The sequence below is a fragment of the Corythoichthys intestinalis genome, chromosome 14 (genome assembly GCF_030265065.1).
Source record: "Corythoichthys intestinalis isolate RoL2023-P3 chromosome 14, ASM3026506v1, whole genome shotgun sequence".
NCBI lineage: Eukaryota > Metazoa > Chordata > Actinopteri > Syngnathiformes > Syngnathidae > Corythoichthys > Corythoichthys intestinalis.
In genome coordinates this window covers 20,529,436-20,549,057 of record NC_080408.1, presented here as the reverse complement: position 1 = coordinate 20,549,057, position 19,622 = coordinate 20,529,436, and the positions used below count along the sequence as shown (strand labels likewise).

The window sequence follows — 19,622 nt, the reverse complement described above, 5'->3', positions numbered from 1 at the left end:
GGGTTTTTTTTTTTTTTTTTTTTTTTTTTTTTTTTTTTTTTTTGGTAATGAAAAAAAAAAAACATGAAAGGTAACACCAGTTACTTTGCCAAGTTATTAACTCAATTATCGTATTGGCCCAAATATAAGACGGCCCTGATTATAAGACGACCCCCTCTATTTCAAGACTCAAATTTGAAAAAAAGACTTTTTGAACACCAATTAATTTTTATACAGAAAATAGTTACAGTACATCTGAAACAAATGATTATAATGTTATTTTACCTCATTCAAATCTTAATATCTGAACATTTAAATATTAGGGCTGTCAAACGATTAAAATTTTTAATCGTGTTAATTACAGCTTAAAAATTAATTAATCATAATTAATCGCAATTCAAACCATGTTTAAAATATGCCATTTTTTTCTGTAAATTATTGTTGGAATGGAAAGATAAGACACAAGATGGATATAGCCTATACATTCAACATACAGCACATAAGTACTGTATTTGTTTATTATAACAATAAATCAACAAGAAATTTTATATTAAAACCCCTCTTAATGTTTTCGTTTGAATAAAATTTGTAAAATTTTCAATAAAAAAATAAACTAGTAGCTCGCCATTGTTGATGTCAATAACTAAACAATGCTCATGGGTGCTGAAGCCCATAAAATCAGTCGCACCCAAGCACCAGCAAAGGGCGACAAAACTCCAAAAAAACACAAATAATAAGTGGGCATTGCACTGTGCTGTCATTTTAATCTGTTTGAGCGGGGCATGTGCGTTAATTGCGTCAAATATTTTAACGTGATTAATTTAAAAAATTAATTACCGCCTGTTAACGCAATAATTTTGACAGCCCTATTAAATATGTAAACTAAAGTGCAATCACATTCGTAAATGAATGGCCTCTGGTTTTTTAAATGAAAATAAACCAATCTATTGTGATAAAACAACAAAATTGCAATAACTGCATTAACCACTAAAGTGAAGTCTATCTGTAACTGTAGTCTTGAAACAAATCGGAATAAGGAAAAACATTGCAATAAAATAATGCAAACTAGTTAAACTTCAGAGTAGCTGAGATCTGTCATGACAGAACATCACTTCAATGATATCTGGCGCCATCTAACGTCGTGAATGGGTATAACGCGAATATAAGACGACCCCCACTTTTCAGTCTTATTTCAAAGCAAAAAACACCGCCTTATATTCGAGCCAATACGGTACTTTTTGGGAGAAGTAGTTTGTAACTATAATTATTTACTTTTTTAAAGTAAGATTAACAACACTTGTTGTCAGTCAACATATTATCTCAAATGTTATGAAAATATTGTACAAAGGTTGAAAAGTTACTTAGTGTTGCATTAAGTCAGATTTATCAGGGAACGTGTGGAAAGTGGACTTACAAGGACTTAAGATCAAAGGGCCACAATATTTACGTTGTGTGCCGTATGTCAGTGTAAATTCTCATTTGTACAAGTCATTGTAATCCACGGTTTTTGAATCAAAGTACAGCTTTAGAAGGAACAAGCCTTTTGGATTGATGGCAAAATGTCAACATTCAAGAACAAGTCCACTTGGCTTCAATACAACTATTCTTGGGTAAACTTGATGTCTGAAGTTAAAATGGAATGAGCCCGCTCTTTGTAGACTGTTGAACATTTATCTTACCTCCATTGTCAGGTCACTTAGCAACCAGTAGAGGGCAAAATGAGGCTTCACTGGTGACAGTTGCTGTGAAATGCACCCCAGCTCGCACAGGGGAGGGGGGTCATATTACAGCCATAAAATGTCCAGCTTTCCATTGACCCTTTGGAGGAGACACATAAATTGCTGCCAGTGGGCTTTGAAGGTGGATTTAAACCTTTTATCACTCATCTTCATTGTCCTTTTTGTTTGCTTAAATTGCCCTGAATTTCATGCAGCCACTGTAGACAAACAGGTCTTCAAAGGGGCATATCAGTTATGGAATATATATTCTACTTGGTTTGAATATACTTCAAATATCCCGTAGTAAGAATACAGGAAAAGTAATGTTAGCTGGATTAAGATGAGTTGAATAAACACAAGGTATGTTCTTTCATAGTAAACACATTCCTGTTGCACGACTAATCGTATAGTTCAAAATTGAGACATTATTCAGTTGAGTTTTCCTTTTTTAGGCAAAACCCATCAGGCAGCATTAGACGCGAGTATGTAATTGTATATGGGATTTGAAGTAATTCTAGTCATACTGACTTCTCTATCAATCTCATTTTTTTCGTTGACTTACATTTCCAACGTCATAGTACAGTGGGGCAAATAAGTAGTCAACCATTAATTGGGCAAGTTCTCCCAATTGAAAATATTAGAGAGGCCTGTAATTGTCAACATGGGTAAACGTCAACCATGAGAGACAGAATATGGGAGGGAAAAAAAACAGAAAATCATACTGTTTGATTTTTAAATAATTTATTTGCAAATCATGGTGGAAAATAAGTATTTGGTGAATACCAAAAGTTCATCTCAATACTTTGTTATGTACCCTTTGTTGGCAATAACGGAGGCCAAACGTTTTCTGTAACTCTTCACATGCTTTTCACACACTGTTGCTGGTATTTTGGCCCAATCCTCCATGCAGATCTCCTTTAGAGCAGTGATGTTTTGGGGCTGTCGTTGGGCAACACGGACTTTCAACTCCCTCCACAGATTTTCTATGGGGTTGAGATCTGGAGACTGGCTAGGCCACTCCAGGATCTTAAAATGCTTCTTACGAAACCACTCCTTTGTTGCCCTGGCTGTGTGTTTGGGATCATTGTCATGCTGAAAGACCCAGCCACGTCTCATCTTCAATGACCTTGCTGACGGAAGGAGATTTTCACTCAAAATCTCTTGATACTTGGCCCCATTCATTCTTTCCATTACACAGATCAGTCGTCCTGGTCCCTTTGCAGAAAAACAGCCCCAAAGCATGATGTTTCCACCCCCATGCTTCACAGTGGGTATGGTGTTCTTTGGATGCAATTCAGTATTCTTTCTCCCCCAAACACGAGAACCTGTGTTTCTACCAAAAAGTTCTATTTTGGTTTCATCTGACCATAACACATTCTCCCAGTCCTCTTCTGGATCATCTAAATGCTCCCTAGCGAACCGCAGACAGGCCTGGACGTGTACTTTTTTCAGCTGGGGGACACGTCTGGCAGTGCAGGATTTGAGTCCCTGGCGGCGCATTGCGTTACTGATAGTAGCCTTTGTTACTGTGGTCCCAGCTCTCTGTAGGTCATTCACTAGGTCCCCCCATGTGGTTCTGGGATTTTTGCTCACCGTTCTTGTTATCATTTTGATGCCACGGGGTGAGATCTTGCATGGAGCCCCAGATCGAGGGAGATTATCAGTGGTCTTGTATGTCTTCCGTTTTCTAATAATTGCTCCCACAGTTGATTTCTTTACACCAAGCGTTTTACCTATTGCATATTCAGTCTTCCCAGCCTGGTGCAGGTCTACAATTTTGTCTCTGGTGTCCTTCAACAGCTGTTTGGTCTTGGCAATAGTGGAGTTTGAAGTGTGACTGTGAGTTTGTGGACAGGTGTCTTTTATACCAATAATGAGTTAAAACAGTTGCTATTAATACAGGTAAGGAGTGGAGCCTCGTTAGACCTCGTTAGAAGAAGTTAGACCTCTTTGACTGCCAGAAATCTTGCTTGTTTGTAGGTGACCAAATACTTATTTTCCACTCTAATTTGGAAGTAAAATCTTTAAAAATCAAACAATGTGATTTTCTATTGTTTTTTTTCCCACATTCTGTCTCTCATGGTTGAGGTCTACCCATGTTGACAATTACAGGCCTCGCCAATCTTTTCAAGTAGGAGAACTTGCACAATTGGTGGTTGACTAAATACTTATTTGCCCCACTGTATAGTCGCCACATGCATAGATATGGTAGTAAATGTATCAATTGCGCTATCTTACATTCTGTATCTCCACAGGGACTTCCTGATGTACCTGCAGCGCTACAAGTCCTTTTATGCAGCGCTGCCGGAGATGCTGTGTGAAGGGGAGAATGTGGTGGATGATGCCACATGTTGGAGTGGGGATGAGGTGGTGGAGAGGTGAGATACTGGGATGCGAAATGTGTAGACTTAAAAGCGTGAATGATCTGTTTGTCAAAAATTTATGACAAAGTTACCCTCACTTCCTTCAGTGGAAGCCATAAGTTCGATTTCCATGGTAACCTCAGTTTTGACACTGCCATCGTTTGGCTTTGACGAAGGGGAACAAATGTACATGGCTGCCTTTTCCTAAAGACACAAATGTGCCAGATCCCTGGGTTGTTAATTGTACTAGATTTTGAGATTTGAGAAAATATGAGCTGTTGATGCTACCCTGAGTGGCTGTCCATGTCATCTTCTCTTCTCTTCCGCAAACCAGACTGTGCCAACCACATATTGGGCAGACCACCCATTCATCAGAGCCTTTGTCACTGTGTCAGCACACAAAGTACAGTTGGCAGCCAGTCCATGAGTGCCAGCTTCATGATCAGGAACATATGACTATACACTGACTTTCAACATCAGCGCTAATGTCTTTGAATTCTGTTTTATCAAACACTCACGGTTAAGAGCCAGATCTTTTCTTGTGGTGTCAAGTGGTCTTAGGCGAATAAGAAAACAGAACCCTGCTGAGACATTTGGCACCACTCATAAACTCATCAGACTGCCTTTGTTGTATGAGTCACTGGGAGGAAGACGAACCAAGAGAAGATCTGGGCATTAAAAGTGTTGGCGTTTTGATACCCCCTGTGCCTGCCTGTGCCCCTGATGAGGGCAGCGTGATGAAGTGAGGGGGGAGGGAGACTTGGCAGCATAAAGACCTATTGTGGAGTCACTAGAGTGGGCCACAGCCCTGCCATGGGGACCCTCAAAGCCTTTAGGGTGAACAAAGACCCTGCTATGAGGCTCCATGGGAAAGACTTTGCTTCCACTACTGCTGACTGTCCACACCATGCCTGGGAAAGTTAGATGAGAGTTTGATGGCAAATATGAGAAGAGATGGCAAATGTATCAGTGCCTAAAATTGACATTTTATCCCCCACGGATATATCGGGTTTTCCCCACAAACACAATAAACAACACACACAAACACCCATGATTGCAAGTCTTTCAACACTAGGTTCATATTCTGTTCAACAGCTGGAGGAGCATTTCATGCAATTGCACCGTGCTCGAGTAAGAGATACAAATGCAAACACTGGTATGCTATAATACCTCCAAGCACATTAAAGGCAACAGGGATTGAAATTCTCTTCCTCTTTATTCAGCATTTGATGACAGAAGCGGGAGGGGCGGCTAGCAGTCGTAAACATCCAAAGTCAAAGTGCGTGTTGGCATGCATTCAAACATCTCATGAAACACACATGCAAACAGTTTGCACTCTCTGTCCGGAAAGATAAGATTAACCAAAATAACCACACTTGTTTAGATAGGACTATTAGACTAGTTAGTTCTAACTATGTAATAACAATGACGACGTTAAAATCAATAAATAATGAAATCAAACACTCATAACACATTTCAGGGGAAACATATTAAGACTAAATATACAACCATAATAATAAGATAAAATACAGTATGTTCTCACATCGCAGTGATTCTTGATAAATGATATAGTTTTGTGAAGAAACTGATTCCGACAAAAAATGCTCAAAGCAATTCACTCTGCTTATTGCTGTCATTAGCTTTCTAGTGTTTTATGTTCTGTCATTTATTCTGGGTGCTGTGATTTACTGCTAAGTCTCAGCTACAGCCATGGAAGCAAACAATAACAATCAAAATGGCCCACGAAGCCTTGCTTTCTGGCGCCTGGCAGCCTCACCACACTATGACAAGCCGTTGCCTTGAAATTGCTTGCTTAAATGATGTGAATCAGGAAGGAGTCGACAAATGTTAAAAAATAAAATAAAATAGAAAAAGTTTAGCAGGTATTGAAACAAAAAGCACATTGATATCAAAAAAGAAAAAAGTTCTGTGTCATATCATTGTAAGTCTACGCGTTTTAGGTGTTCTATTTTTCATATTGAAACGTGACGCAAGGCCTTTAACTCAGATCAGTAACTATTTTGTGCATAACTACACTGGTCTTCTATAATACAGTATGTATTAGACATGTGCTGATTACTGGTTTCAAGGTATACTGTGGTGTGAAAATGTTCAGGTTTCAAAACCGCAAAAATTTTCCGTCATACCGTCCCTTCGTTATTAGCAATTTTTTATGTCCCGAAAATGCATGGCAAAATCCCTCACTTAAAGCTGCAAGGCTCAGCCCTCCCTCACCGCTCAGTGTAAGTGGTTCAGATGTGTGGCACGACAGCTGGAGGAGGTGAAACTTTTTCCCCCATCGAAAAAAACAAAATCGCCGATATGGGAATACTTTGGCTGCAGAAAATCTTTGTTGCTTCATTTGCTGTTTCTGATTGTGTATCATATTGCCTCTGCAAAGCCCTTTGAGACAACGTCGTTGTGATCCAGGGCTATCCAAATAAAATTGAATTGAATTTAATTGAATAGAAAAGTTAAAGACAGCCGCGGCTTAGAGGAGGAGGGCCAACTGACATGTAAAAAATGTTTGCGGAGGGTGGCTGCTGAGGAGGTAATACCTCCAACATGATTTTGCATTTTTACAAAATGAAAGGTTACTAAACACTAGTGGCATGTGAAATTTCAGATTCTTAGATTATTCGCGATTCGGCCGTGGAAGATTCGAGAACAATTCACAAACATCCAAATTCCAATTAATTATACCAGGTAAAGCGGAACTAAAACACAGTCAGCGCTGTCTTCAGGAAGCAAAGAGGAACGGACCAAGAGAAAATATCATGTTCAACTCATGCCGCTAGATAACAAAACAATAATACTTGACTGCGGCCGACAGCTGCTACAAACAACACCCAGTTGCTAGTTGCTACACATACGGCCACATAATGCTACGGTAGATATCACATATATATAGAGAACTAGATGTGTAATGACAGACTTGCCGACGTTAGTAAACAGCCGCCATCTTAAAGCAGTAGACTTCTCTGGAAGGCTACGTTGTAGCGAACCTAATTTTATCTAAAATGCTCCTAAATAGGCAAAATCTTGACTTGAATCTATTTTTATATGATGAAGAGGTTTCAAAATTTTCCCATGTGGAAAGTAGACAGAAGGGAAATTATGGAATAACAGGAGCAATTTTAACAACTTTAACGGTTGATTCACAACATTAAATTAATTGTAGTTTAAAGCTGCTGATACAGAATGGGGACTTGAGTATTTTATTTACTGTTTTGAACTGTTAACCTGATACTGAAATAGTAGTTTGGTTTAGCCTGAGAGGATTTTTGAACAATTTTGGAACTAATGTACGAAACATTAAAAGTGGGGGGGGGAGTGCATCAATAATCGATTTATAATCGAATCGTAGCCTCTGAATCGTAATAGAATCGTTAGGTGCCCCAAGATTCCCACCTCTAGTAAACACTGTCATGAACGTTTCCCACCCGCTACGAGAGTTAACTCCAGCGTGTTTAGTATGTCTAGCGGTGGTAAAACGTGGCGTTTTTTTCTCTCTGGCAAATGTCTGTGTTGAGAAAGAGAGTGTGTGTATAATATAAACATGATACGAGTCATACACATGTGCTTTTTATAGAAAATAATTCAATTATTTTTGTTCTGATGGCAATAATGTTGAGCTGTAGCTGTGTGTTCAGGCTCACTTAAAGGACTGCATTTTAATTTTATTTTGAACATGTTATTTTTGGTTATTTATTTTAACTTAACATTATACTTACTGTATGTTCCAATTTGCTAATATGTTTTGAAAAATAAAAATCTCGTTCAATGGATTTTTTTTTCCCCTTAAACCCAGATATCACAACATAACACATATTAGAGCTGTAATTGCTATACTATGATACCCTGGAACTGTGATATTTTGGTTTAAGGTTATCATACCGCCAGAATCTCATTCCGCCACATGCCTAGTACTTATGTATCTATGTATATAAACAAGAACACGTGTGGGTTGTGAAATGTATCTGAGTGCACGCCATTGTTATTGAAGATGGATGAACACATAGTCATCACCATATTTCACATGATTTCAAAGTTTAGATTCATTGCGGAAGACGGACCACAGACGGTGTAAGAGCTCCCGAATGCCTTACATTTTTATACGTTTATGACGGTCCATTTGTTTATCATTTTAACATCTGGAATTCATTTAGTCTGCGCGGCGAGGGCGGGGAGAGTGTTCCACCAGGCAAAACCCATGCCCCCCCTCGAGTCTCTGTTCTGCTCACTTTTCCCTCATTTGTCCAGTTCAATCAGTGTGGAGTGTTATTCTCTCACCTGCTTTCCTCACGTCTAAAAGGCTCATATGAATCAACCTAATGTAAGCAAAGTGGCTTGTCAAGAGTATGCATTGTAGCAGGGAAACGGTCTGCTCCCACTGAACCTCAGTAGGATTTTAAACAAAACAAATGTTCTGTAATTGGTGGAAAAAACAACAGTGGTGCCCTGAGACAAAAGTTGAATTTATTTCATGAGGACGTACCTGACTCATAACACGCATGTCTCATGTCATCTTTCGTCTTTGAAATAAATGGAAACGTCAACCTACCCATGTCAGTCGCTCCCCTTACCCCATAAAAAAAAAAAACTGGAAAAAAAATTACAAAATCTTTTCTAATGTTTGTTTTATTGGGGAAAAAAAGCACTATAACATTGTTTGTGAATACATACAATGATGACATCAGTTTTATGATTTTATGAGGGCAAATGAAAAAGTTTTGCAACGTTGTTTTTTTCAGCTAAATTGACATTAAGCTTCTCCTTCTAACGTAGTATTGATGTCTTGACAGGCCTATTATGGTTATGTAATAGCCTATTATGCCTATTATGGTTATGTAACAGGTTATTGTACTGTATAATAATAACGATTCATATAGATCAGGGATCCCCAACCTTTTTTGCACCACGGATCGGTGTGATTTGGGTCTTTTTTTTTCACAAACCGGTGTTTTGACAAATTTTGCAACCCATCAAAAACTGCAACTATGCGGTTCTGCGAATGCGCGTAACATTAAAAATGGTCGCGAATGCAGCGATTCCAAACTAAACACTACAAACTTTCTTTAAAGAAAGGAATATTAACTTACGTTTGATCGTGGATGGACAAAAATTCTCAGACCCATCCTGCCATGTTAGCTGCACACCGCTAGCTCACCGTTAACGCCTTCGCCGTGTCGTTTAGCATTGATTAAGAAGCCCACTTCACAAAGATGCGATGTTGGAAATTTTAGCAAGGTTTTCAGTGTTCTCGTAGCGCTGTCAGGATATTCCGGAATGACTTTAATTGTCTCAAATATACGTTTAAGGTCGCCATCATTTGCGATCTCTACAAGCTGATCCTCCTGTTGCACAGACATGCTCGAATCACTCGGTTTATTCACAAACGGGTCACGAATCCACTCCTTTGCAGTTTGTGGGTCTTCGAGGTTATAGGCTCATCTTCTGGCTTGTCAGGTCCCCTTTTTCGCCGTAAAAAATCTCTCCAAAGACGTCTGTTTTCCAGTCATTTTTGCTAGTGTGGGGGAACAAATGTGCTGCGCCCGGGGCTTAGTCATACTTTATAATGGAGGACAAGCGCACATAGATATATTATATACACAAAACAAGATGTACTGCTTGCAGTCCAATTGATGGATTTCTATGACGACGTTCTAATCTACAGTATACTGTAGTAATCTATCTAGAGTAGACAGGGACATAAATATGCCTGTCTACTCTATTGATGAATTCCGAGTAGAGATTTGTGTACATCGCCATCTAGTGGTTGGCCACCATTACCGGGGCGTTTACACAGTCCAGCATGAGTCAATGTTAACGGTAACTGTTACGTTCAGCGAATGTGGAATAAAAGATTGGACCCAAGAGCAGACAACAATTGAGTGGATGCAAGGATACAAGGGTTTATTAATACAAACAAAACAATCACATGACCGCGGAAAAGGGGGAATAACAAAATGGGTCTGTGAAAAGAGGTTGACAGGGATCAAATAACTTTAAACTAAGCGTTGGGCAGCAAGCTAAAAGATAACAAAAATAAACACTTTCAATACCTGCACAAGGTAGCGGAATCACAAAACAAAAAACAGCTGACGAACAAGCTAGCAAATCCAAGGGGCCTTGAAAGCACAACTGTCGAATGGCGATCAGCAAGTTAATATCTCTGCATCGTTGTCTTGGATCGCTGGCGTTTATATACTAATATTGATTAGCTGGAATTAGCTGCAGGTGCGATGTTGGGAACGCCTACACAGCCGGCTCTGTTACAAAAAAAGAAATCTAACCAGCAGCAGAATCTGACAGTAATGTTAGCTGCTGTTTGGACAGCTTTTTTACGCGGAAAATGCTGAGCCAGAAAATGGCCTTACAGCCAAGTCCATTCTCCATAATATGTGGCTAAAAGCTAGCAAACGAGGTAACAAAAGTGAATGCACTGGGCGCATCATACCTCGTGGCGAACCGTATTGATAAGCCAAGAAACTTTTCATTATTTGAGAACAACTCATTATGCCTGCAACCAAGGATAGTTGCCGCCGAGTTTTAGGAGAGGCCAATGTTAAAAAAGGTTGATTCAGCGTATGGTGAGTTACATTTTGCCTGAACTTAAAGTTTGTTTTTAGCGCCGTAGTGTTATTATGTATTTATTTTGATTTTCTGCCAAACATTACCGGTCCATAAAAACAAAAAGGTCCACATTACACCGGTCCTTGGTGCAAAAAAGGTTGGGGACCATTGATTTAGATGACGTTTTGCTGAGAAAAAAATATAATATTGCTTTTTAAAAAAAACTGACATTGCCAGCAGTTTCTCACAATGTTACTCATTTTTTTCACCGAATGCTTTTTTACCTGTACTTGACTACTTTTTTGATATTTACTTTTCTTGAATAATATTATTTTGAAGTAATGCTACTTTAAGTTTAGGCTACTCTTCCCACCTCTGTTGAAGTAATGCTACTTTAAGTTTAGGCTACTCTTCCCACCTCTGTACACATATTATACATACATGTTATATTATTGTTTTATAGTTGATGAACTAATGTTGACAAACAGTTGATTTATGATTGACCAGGAAATATGATTGGAAAATAATTGAATTATAGTTGAGTGGGCGTTGTGGTCGAAAACATAACATTGATTCAGCGTTGTTCCAATATTATTAATAATTGAAATGACTTTTTGGTTTTGAAAGGATTTCAACGTTGAAACAGCATTAATTGAGGGTGCAAAAGTGACGTTGATTCAACGATCTAAGATCAACAGTGGAATGTTGATCCAGCATCTTTTCAATGTCGATCTGCTATCTGGGTAAGGTTTAAAGAAATTCTAAATAGACATATTGCCTCCTCAGCTTTAGTTTTGGTTAAGCAAAGCAAACGACAGTCTCTTAGGTGCTATAGTCACATGATCTGTTTGAAAAATAATTTGGACCCATTATGAAATGGGATTCTTGTTCATTTTGTTCATTTTTGTTGTTTCTTTTATTGCCTTACAACTTTTATAGACAACATTTTAACGGCTATATTAATGGCTATATTTAATGTCTTTATTTTAAAGGGGGAGTTCAGAATTTTTGACATTAGTCTTTGAGTTAGCCGGGGTTTAATTAGCCGTTGGAGTTGATTTGAACAAATTCTGTGCAGTTTGTCAGTTATTTGTTAGTTTCAGGGCTCCGGAGTGGCTAAGCTAGCGCGAGTCAATGGTGGTTGAAATCAACTCCTTCTACTAATTAATCCCCCACTAACTCTAACATTAAGCCTTATGTGAAAAATTCACTTAAATGCATGACATTTTTCCCTTATCATTCTTATGTTGAAGCCGCAAAGGGAGAAAATTTGGTAAAAAAATAACTGATAATTACTTTTAAAGTAACTTAGTTACTTTGATAATAAAGTAATCAGTAAAGTAACTAGATTACTTTTTTGAGGTATAATCGGTAATTAAATTACTTTTTCAAGGAATCTGTGACAACAATGAGCATAACACATACATAGCATTGTTTTCGGCAGAAACCGTTACATTTGGAGATAAAAGGACTCAACTTTTTGACCTTTTTGCTTTCTTTTGCACATTTTTCAATTTGCATTTATGACAACAGCAGCAAACTTAGTCGTTCCTCTGTGCTGGCAACAGTCCCTGTCCTCTGTTCATCCCTAATTCAAGTTTGATAGCCCATCCCGTTCCCATAACCCTTTGTTGCTGTGAATGATCTCCATGACATTATGGCATTGCTGCTTCCATGTATCCCATCAGCACTTGTATTTTGGTTCCACACGTTTTTTACATCATCAGTAAATGCCATTTCTGCTGTAATTGGTTTGTGAAAGTTTATGGTGTCCTTGTATGAGTAGTAAAGTTATTAAAAGACACTATATTTATATGTTTGCACGTGTTTCCTCCTCAGTTGCTCTCGCTTAAATGAGAAGCGTTTATTGGTTTTCAAGATTCTAAAGTGAGAATTTATGACAGGCCTTGGAAGTGTTATGCTTTTGTATAGTGTACCTCCAACTTTCCAGAATTCTATTGCAACTTTTAATGAAAGGGCCACAGTTTTACTGCGTCTCACTTCTGCTGCATGCCCAACCCGTGGATGGGTTGATGTAATATAATTAAAGTACCACAATAGGCTTACTGGGTGAGGTAGGGCATTCAGTAACCATTTCACTCACCCCTTGCATGACATTGCATTCATAGCAGGAAATGATGAGAAACAGGAAAGGGAAAGGAAGTGTGCGTGAGGACACAGTTGATGCAAGGATGAGGGTGAGATAATTGATGGATGGGAGAGTAGAATGAGAGATGTAGGTCAGTTGTAGGAGGAAGCAGTGGCTTTGAGGGAACGACTGGATCATAGAGGCCTCGCTGTTTGTGTGTCTCATTATCTTGTGTGCTTCCTGTATCTTAATTTGATGCAGATTCTGACCCATCACGCCATTCAACAAAAGACAAAATGCTCAGAAGCACGTACTAGGAAAGCCTGGTTCCCAGGACACCAAGTTCTACTAGACCAACATGCACTGCAGATTAATTCATGAGAAAGAAAACAGCAGATATGATTTTATTTAATTTTTTTAAAAGTGTGATTAAATAAGCATTTGACCTAGAATTGACAATTAATAGCGTTTTCCAATCGGCAACCGAATTAAATATTGACCATGACCAATTTGAATTGATTTTACATGACATCACGCTCAACAAATGTAGGAATGAGAATGCAGACGTGCTAACAATTGGGCCAAATCTGAGCATTTTCTCTCCCCTCTGATTAAGTAAGCAGTACTTCTCAAATAGTGGAGCGCGCCCCCCTGGGGGGGCGCAGAGCGATGCCAGGGGGGGCGCATGTGACCTCGGGGAACATGCTTTTTTTTTGTTTGATTTTTTGCCGTACTGGAATAAAGTGTACTTGCACATCCACTCAGTAGGTGGCAGTGGCGCTCTCATTTTCAGAGTGCGCGCAGTATTTTTGAACTAAGGAAGAGCACTCAGAACACACAGAAAACAGATATGAAGAGGAGTGTGCCACCGCCGTTTTCGAAAGCCGTTTTCCGACCGGACTCATTCACGCAGCGACCCACTGTCTTGTCCGGTTCTCACGTCGCCGCCCGAGAAGTGCCATTTTCGGCTTGGGATCGTCACGACGACCGCCCTCACCTACGGTTCTACCTCGGCCGCCGATAATGCACTTTTTTCGTGCTGTTTGCCTTTTAGCTTTGACTTTTAATACAGTGGGTGATGAGGAAAGACCACTGTTTTCTGTGTCTAAAAATAATTATAGCGGACAGCCAGAAGCCAAATCAATTAAGACGCCACTTAAAGACATTAGACCCCAATCTCATTGATAAGCCGCTTGATTGTTTTTCAGTGAAAACGTGCCGAATATTGCCAACAATCGTCCTGCTTTGTCAGTGTTATATCAGTAATCCAGTGAGCATTGTTAGCATGCTCATTGCAAAATAACTCCACACCATTGCAAAGGAGGTAAATACTGTGAGCAGCAAAAATAAAAACTGTCCTGTCCAAGGACACTCTTTTTTTTTCTTTCTTTTTTTCAGTTTTGTTTTTCGGTCAATTTTTTTGGCATATTGTTCTCATGAGTGAATGTTTCTAATCAATTTTCATTTGTTATTATTTACGGATTTTATTACATTTTATTTTTCTGTATCAAATGAGTGTATTTTTTACAGTTTGGATGTGATTTTTTTTTTTAATTCAGGCAAATTGATGCACGTCAAGTCTCCTCTGTTACAAACAAAACAATGTTAATAAAGTTATACTTTATTATAAGTTGATCTATGTTACTTTTTTTCTTTATTAGAAAAAAAAGGACACAATGTTAGGCAGATGCGTATTTATAATAGTAATTTTATAGACATATGATACTATTTACAGTGGCGGCAGAGAGTTTGGGGGGGGGGGGCGCGAAACATTTACGTCTTCCTTGGGGGGGGCGTGACAGAAAATAATTGAGAAGCACTGGATTAAAGTAATAAAGCCAGAATGATTATTCTGATATTTTGACTCTTATCTTTTGAAAATATAATTGCTTTGCTTACAGTATTACTGCATACATTTTTTTGCGTGCATCTTGTTGAAGTATGCAATTTCTAGAAGGGCTGCACCTGATCTATGTTTTTTTCAAGTGTAAAGTATCCAAATTCTTGACTAAGGCTAGGTTCTGATCGCAGGTCTTCATGCACAAATCCGATTTTTTCATGTTTTTCCGACTCGAGTGAGGCATTAACTTAAAAGTCGACCATTTCAAGTCCGAGTTGGGTCACTTTCGTATGTGGTTTAAATCCAATCTGGACCACATTTTTCCAGAATGTGGCGGCGGTCTGAACAGTCAAGTCTCCCAAATTGGAATTCTTTCAGCAATAACGTCAGCAAAGAGTGAGAGTGGCAGTCAGGATGTCAGCTACTCCGCTTTTACGCAGGACGCGGGCTTGACCACAGTCATAAAAAAATTAAAGTGAAGAAAAGGATGAGCCTGATAATACTTAATTTTCTTTCTGTGTGCCAAGTGAGCAATATTTCAGTATTGCTTACATAGCCACATTGCATGCATGCGTTCTAGTATCAATCTGTACAAACTTTTTGGAAATCAAAATATAATCACCCTGGAATAACATACAGCCAGCATGTGTAGTTATTTGTTTTGATGCTTCTGCGCATGTGGGTCAGTTTGCTCAGCGCGTGTCGGACTGTGAATTAGTGCGCATCATAATACTTGAATGGGGTCAATGGACAAAGACATTCAGAAGGGCCAAAAAAACTGATATGACGAAAAAAAAAAATCATAATTGTGAATTAAAGACCCCAAGACAACAAAAAGCCTGTTTATTTCATATTTCACGCAGTATTTTATGCTCCTGAGTGAAATGGACCGCTCGGATGTTTGTGAAAGCGATCTATATATTTATTCAATTTTTGAATCCTGCGCCATAAAAATGAGTGACTTCCTGGATTTACGAAGAATGCGAATGTGACGACAGCAAATACTACAGTATGCAGAACGACTATAGAATAAGATGATTTTGTGGATTATTTCGTTTATTTTTCGCATCACGCCAGCCCAGTGTGCTGCAGGCTTTTGTTGCTGCACCAGGGAGAGGCATGTGAGCCTTTTTTAATTTCAAAAAGTTTCCTTCACCGCAGATAATGGCCCAAACAAGTCTGACAACTGTGGGACCATTTTGAGGTGAGTAAGCTATGTGTTTTATATTATGTCAAATACAGGGATCATGGCACACGTTTTAATAAGGAGGCAGCTTGCATTTTGTGGGTGAACTGAAAATACTCCCTGTCCACTGAGAAGGCCACACGACCGGCGGCTTGTCCCACACCATGGTCGCTGGCCGATAAAGGCATGCCCGCCGAGAATGCGCTTTCCTCGGCTTGGCCACGAGCAGCACCCCGCTCCGACATCAGCTGTTTTGGCTGGCCGATCCAGCCCGCTCGGTCATATTTGCATGCCCGCTGAGAATGAGCTCTCCTCAGCTTGGCCACGAGCAGCACTCTGCTCCGACGTTGGCCGGTTTGTCCACTGAGAATGGGCTATTTTCAGCGTTCATTCCTGGCGGCGAGCACTCCCGTGGCCGCAGCAGATCGACGCTCTTTCCTCCGTCTCCGAAGCCGGGGCAGGGAAATGACAAAAGTCAGACTAACTCCGGTGGCATAAAATACTGTTCGGGAGAGAAAGAAGTTGCCGTTTTACCAATTATGCCGTAATTTTGCCCTGTCGTACTGAATAAATGCATTTTTAATATTTCATATTCCATTTAGCAAACGACTGTAATTTGTCATGACCATACCATTTATTTAGCAATTGGGGAAAATGATAAAAAGAATATCCTGTAAAAATATTGGAGTTGAGATATTCATGACATTTTGTTCCTCTCTGTCGTATTTTCCTCCTTCTGAATCTTCCCCCTCTCTATGGGCTGAATTCTCAGTCAGATGAAAACGTGGCCCCGCCGCCGTCATCAAACAGCTGGGGACACTAGAGCACTACAATGACAGGCAGGTCTAAACGGCAGATTATTACTAATTTCTCGTCATCTGCGCTTTGCTAAATTGTTGTATATTGTCGAATCGTCTCAAAATATGATTCTAATTCACATAATAATGCTATTTAAGATTTTTTTTATGCTCTCACAGGCACTTTAAGACCTGCAGTATGAACCTAGCCTTAGACTTGTCAAAAGGTGCACGACAAGGGCTGTTGCTGATTGGTTGACTCTAGTTCAAGAAATTTCTGTCTTAACGGCTTGTCGCCTATGGAGGTCATTCGTTCTGCATTTCAGTGCAGTTAAAAAACAAAATACCACCTTGGAAATAGAGCTGCGTGGTATGAGAAAGGTCTCATATGCGCCGCATGCACTTACAAACACCCTCTGTTGAGTCTGCCTTTTAACAGCGTTCAAAGTCTAGAGAAAATCCACCTTCAAACCTCCACTTTGATCCTCACACGCATCTCATAAGTGTGTGGACACGGGATTACGGCCTTCCGTGAATACATTCACGTAGCACGATCACGAAATTGGGGTGATTTGGAGGGGAGCCGCCAGGCTTTTGAGGCAAGTCAAGTGTTTTTTTGTCTCAATGTAAGCCTCAAAGTGTTGAACTTTGTCTGATGTTTGAATCTAGGGCTCACGGCAGCAACGAGCCAAAGGTTTTATGTTGCATGTCAGTGTGACTGCATGTTTATGTCTGTGTGGTATTTAGCATTAAGGTGAAAATATGAGCATGTTGTGTAGGTCGATTTCCAGATTCCAAGTTTAAGAGTAAATCCAACCAAGCGGCTAGGTATGTGAGTGAATGACAGCTACGGAAGGACTAAGGCATAGCTACCACAACCTCACGCTGAGCAAACAACAGACGTACAGTAACGCACTGTGGAGCGTGTTTGTGTGTGTGTGCCTGTTATATGCACACTGTGTGGTAACCTGAAACCACAGGGAAAACGTTCGTAGAATTCCACGTGGGTTTGAGTGTCATAGCTCACTCGCTGAAGCCTTCTGAGTGCTGCTGGGAATGCGATCCCTGCAAGGAACAGCGACTGACTGGAGGGAAAGTCCCCACACCTTCATACACAAATGCATTGATGTACAGTATAGTCTATACATAGTCGGTGAAATGAAATTTAATCTGTGCAGACACCACTGCGTAAATCTATATTTCTTATCTCATACCTGTCAACTCGTACGGTTTGCCCATATCATACGGGATTTTTCAATCAATTTATACGCCGTACAGTAGAAAACATATTGTAGCGTCTACAAGGACAGCTCCAACTTCATTATGGTTTTCAATTATTTCTTTGCAATCAAGAGCACGAACACGACAACTGTAAGCCGTAGCCGACACCAACAAAACGAAAACAAAACAACAGCATTCGCGCTTCCGGAAACCTGTCCAACCCCCCAACTCTCTCTCCAGTCACGAGGTGTGTTTACTGACTGCATGTAAAACACAACACTCCACATATCAACTGTGCTTCCAGATTCAGATTTTTTTTTATACTGAACAATTTTTTTAGTAGTAAATACACAATATTAAACATTATTTCACAATACAGTGATACGTCGCACTTCCAACTTCACCGCCCGCAGTCCATCGTTGATTTTTTTAATAATAAATTTAAAAAAAATAAAATAAAAATTCAGATTAGCTGACCCGAGCCAATCGCGTAGTCTCACTCTCCCTCACTCAATCTCCCTGCTCTCTGTTGCTCAGTACTGGAGTACTGGAGTTGCTTATTAAAGTTAACGATGATTGACAGATATTTAACTCATTCACTCCCAGCCATTTTGACCGAAGCAACCCCATTCGCTCCTGGCTGTTTTACTGGATTTTGATTGATTTTGCAAGGCCCACAGAAAATTCTGTTCTATTGCTATATAAACATGGAATCAAAAGACCAAAGAAACGACCAAAAGAAAGATTAGACTCTCTTCTTTCAGCAGGAAAAAAGTAAGTTCATAACTTTTTCCATTCTTTAGATATCAGCATTAGAAAGTTGAGCAATTTTCCAATTTTTGATGAAAAAACAGAGAAACTGAGCTTTTTGTAAAAGCATACATTTCAAACATAACTAACATAACACAGCTACTTTTTGCTTTTGTGTCATCCCAAACATCTGAATAATGTTTTCCTTCTACAAAATAACAAACAACAAGACAAATAGAGCTTTTGATAGCAAAGTAACCATTTATTTACACATAACTAAACTATTGAACCAAGATATGACGCTGTTGTGGCCGCGGCTGTAGCGGCAGACGGGGTAAATTTTTCCCTCATCACCGCCTGTCAGTCTCATCAAGATAGATTTTTTTGAATATTTCTTTTGTAGTGACCACTACCTCATAACAGAATTCGCCTAGGAAACTTGTGTGGGGCATGTTCCTTGTATTTACATCGTTTTCGCTTCCTACTTCTTCCATAATCCGTTTCCTGACTATTTCTCTTCATTCATTTCCATTCATGGTCAGATATGAGTTCTAACTAAATGTGCTACTGCCCTCCAGTGGCCAGTTTTTATTGATTTAAAATGGATTTTGAGCGTTGTGCTTTGGAGCGAACATGCATCAGAACCTAGAGATGTCTCTTGTGGAAAAAAAAACGTAAAAGACATATAAATACATTTTTGGGACACAAATTATTAAAAATAGAACATATTTATACATTTTTGGGAGCAAATGAGTTAATGTTTGATCATGCCACAGATGCCTGGAACCCGAAGCTTCAAAGCACCAAATGCGTCAATCATCTTTTAACTTGCTAAACAGTTGCTGTGGCTTATTGTGTGTAAGTGAGCAGCTTGAGCAGATTTGAATGGACTCACTCAATGAAGCATTAAATAAATACAAGCATTTTTATACTTTACTCTTGTTTTAAAATAATTCAGTGGGACAGTAACATATTTAAAACTTATAATTATTACATTTGAAGTGCTTAAAACCATTTATTAAAATATATGTACACATTTTTTTTTATTATATTTGGGGCGGGGGGAGTGAAAAAAATATCTTAAATGTATTTCTTTCCAATGC

General features: G+C 39.3%; 1 protein-coding gene across 7 annotated transcripts in view; it reads left to right on the top strand.

Annotated features, from left to right (window-relative positions):
• LOC130929777 (glypican-5-like) overlaps window positions 1-19,622 on the top strand; it is a 203,930-nt gene that overhangs the window by 158,894 nt on the left and 25,414 nt on the right. For 6 of the 7 annotated variants that reach the window (XM_057857272.1, XM_057857274.1, XM_057857276.1 and 3 more), the window contains one exon: window positions 3,953-4,075. In XM_057857272.1, coding sequence (XP_057713255.1) covers window positions 3,953-4,075 — 123 coding nt within the window. Of the gene's footprint in view, window positions 1-3,952; window positions 4,076-4,394; window positions 6,095-19,622 lie in introns of those variants that run through there. The other variant, XM_057857278.1, reaches the window with a different exon arrangement.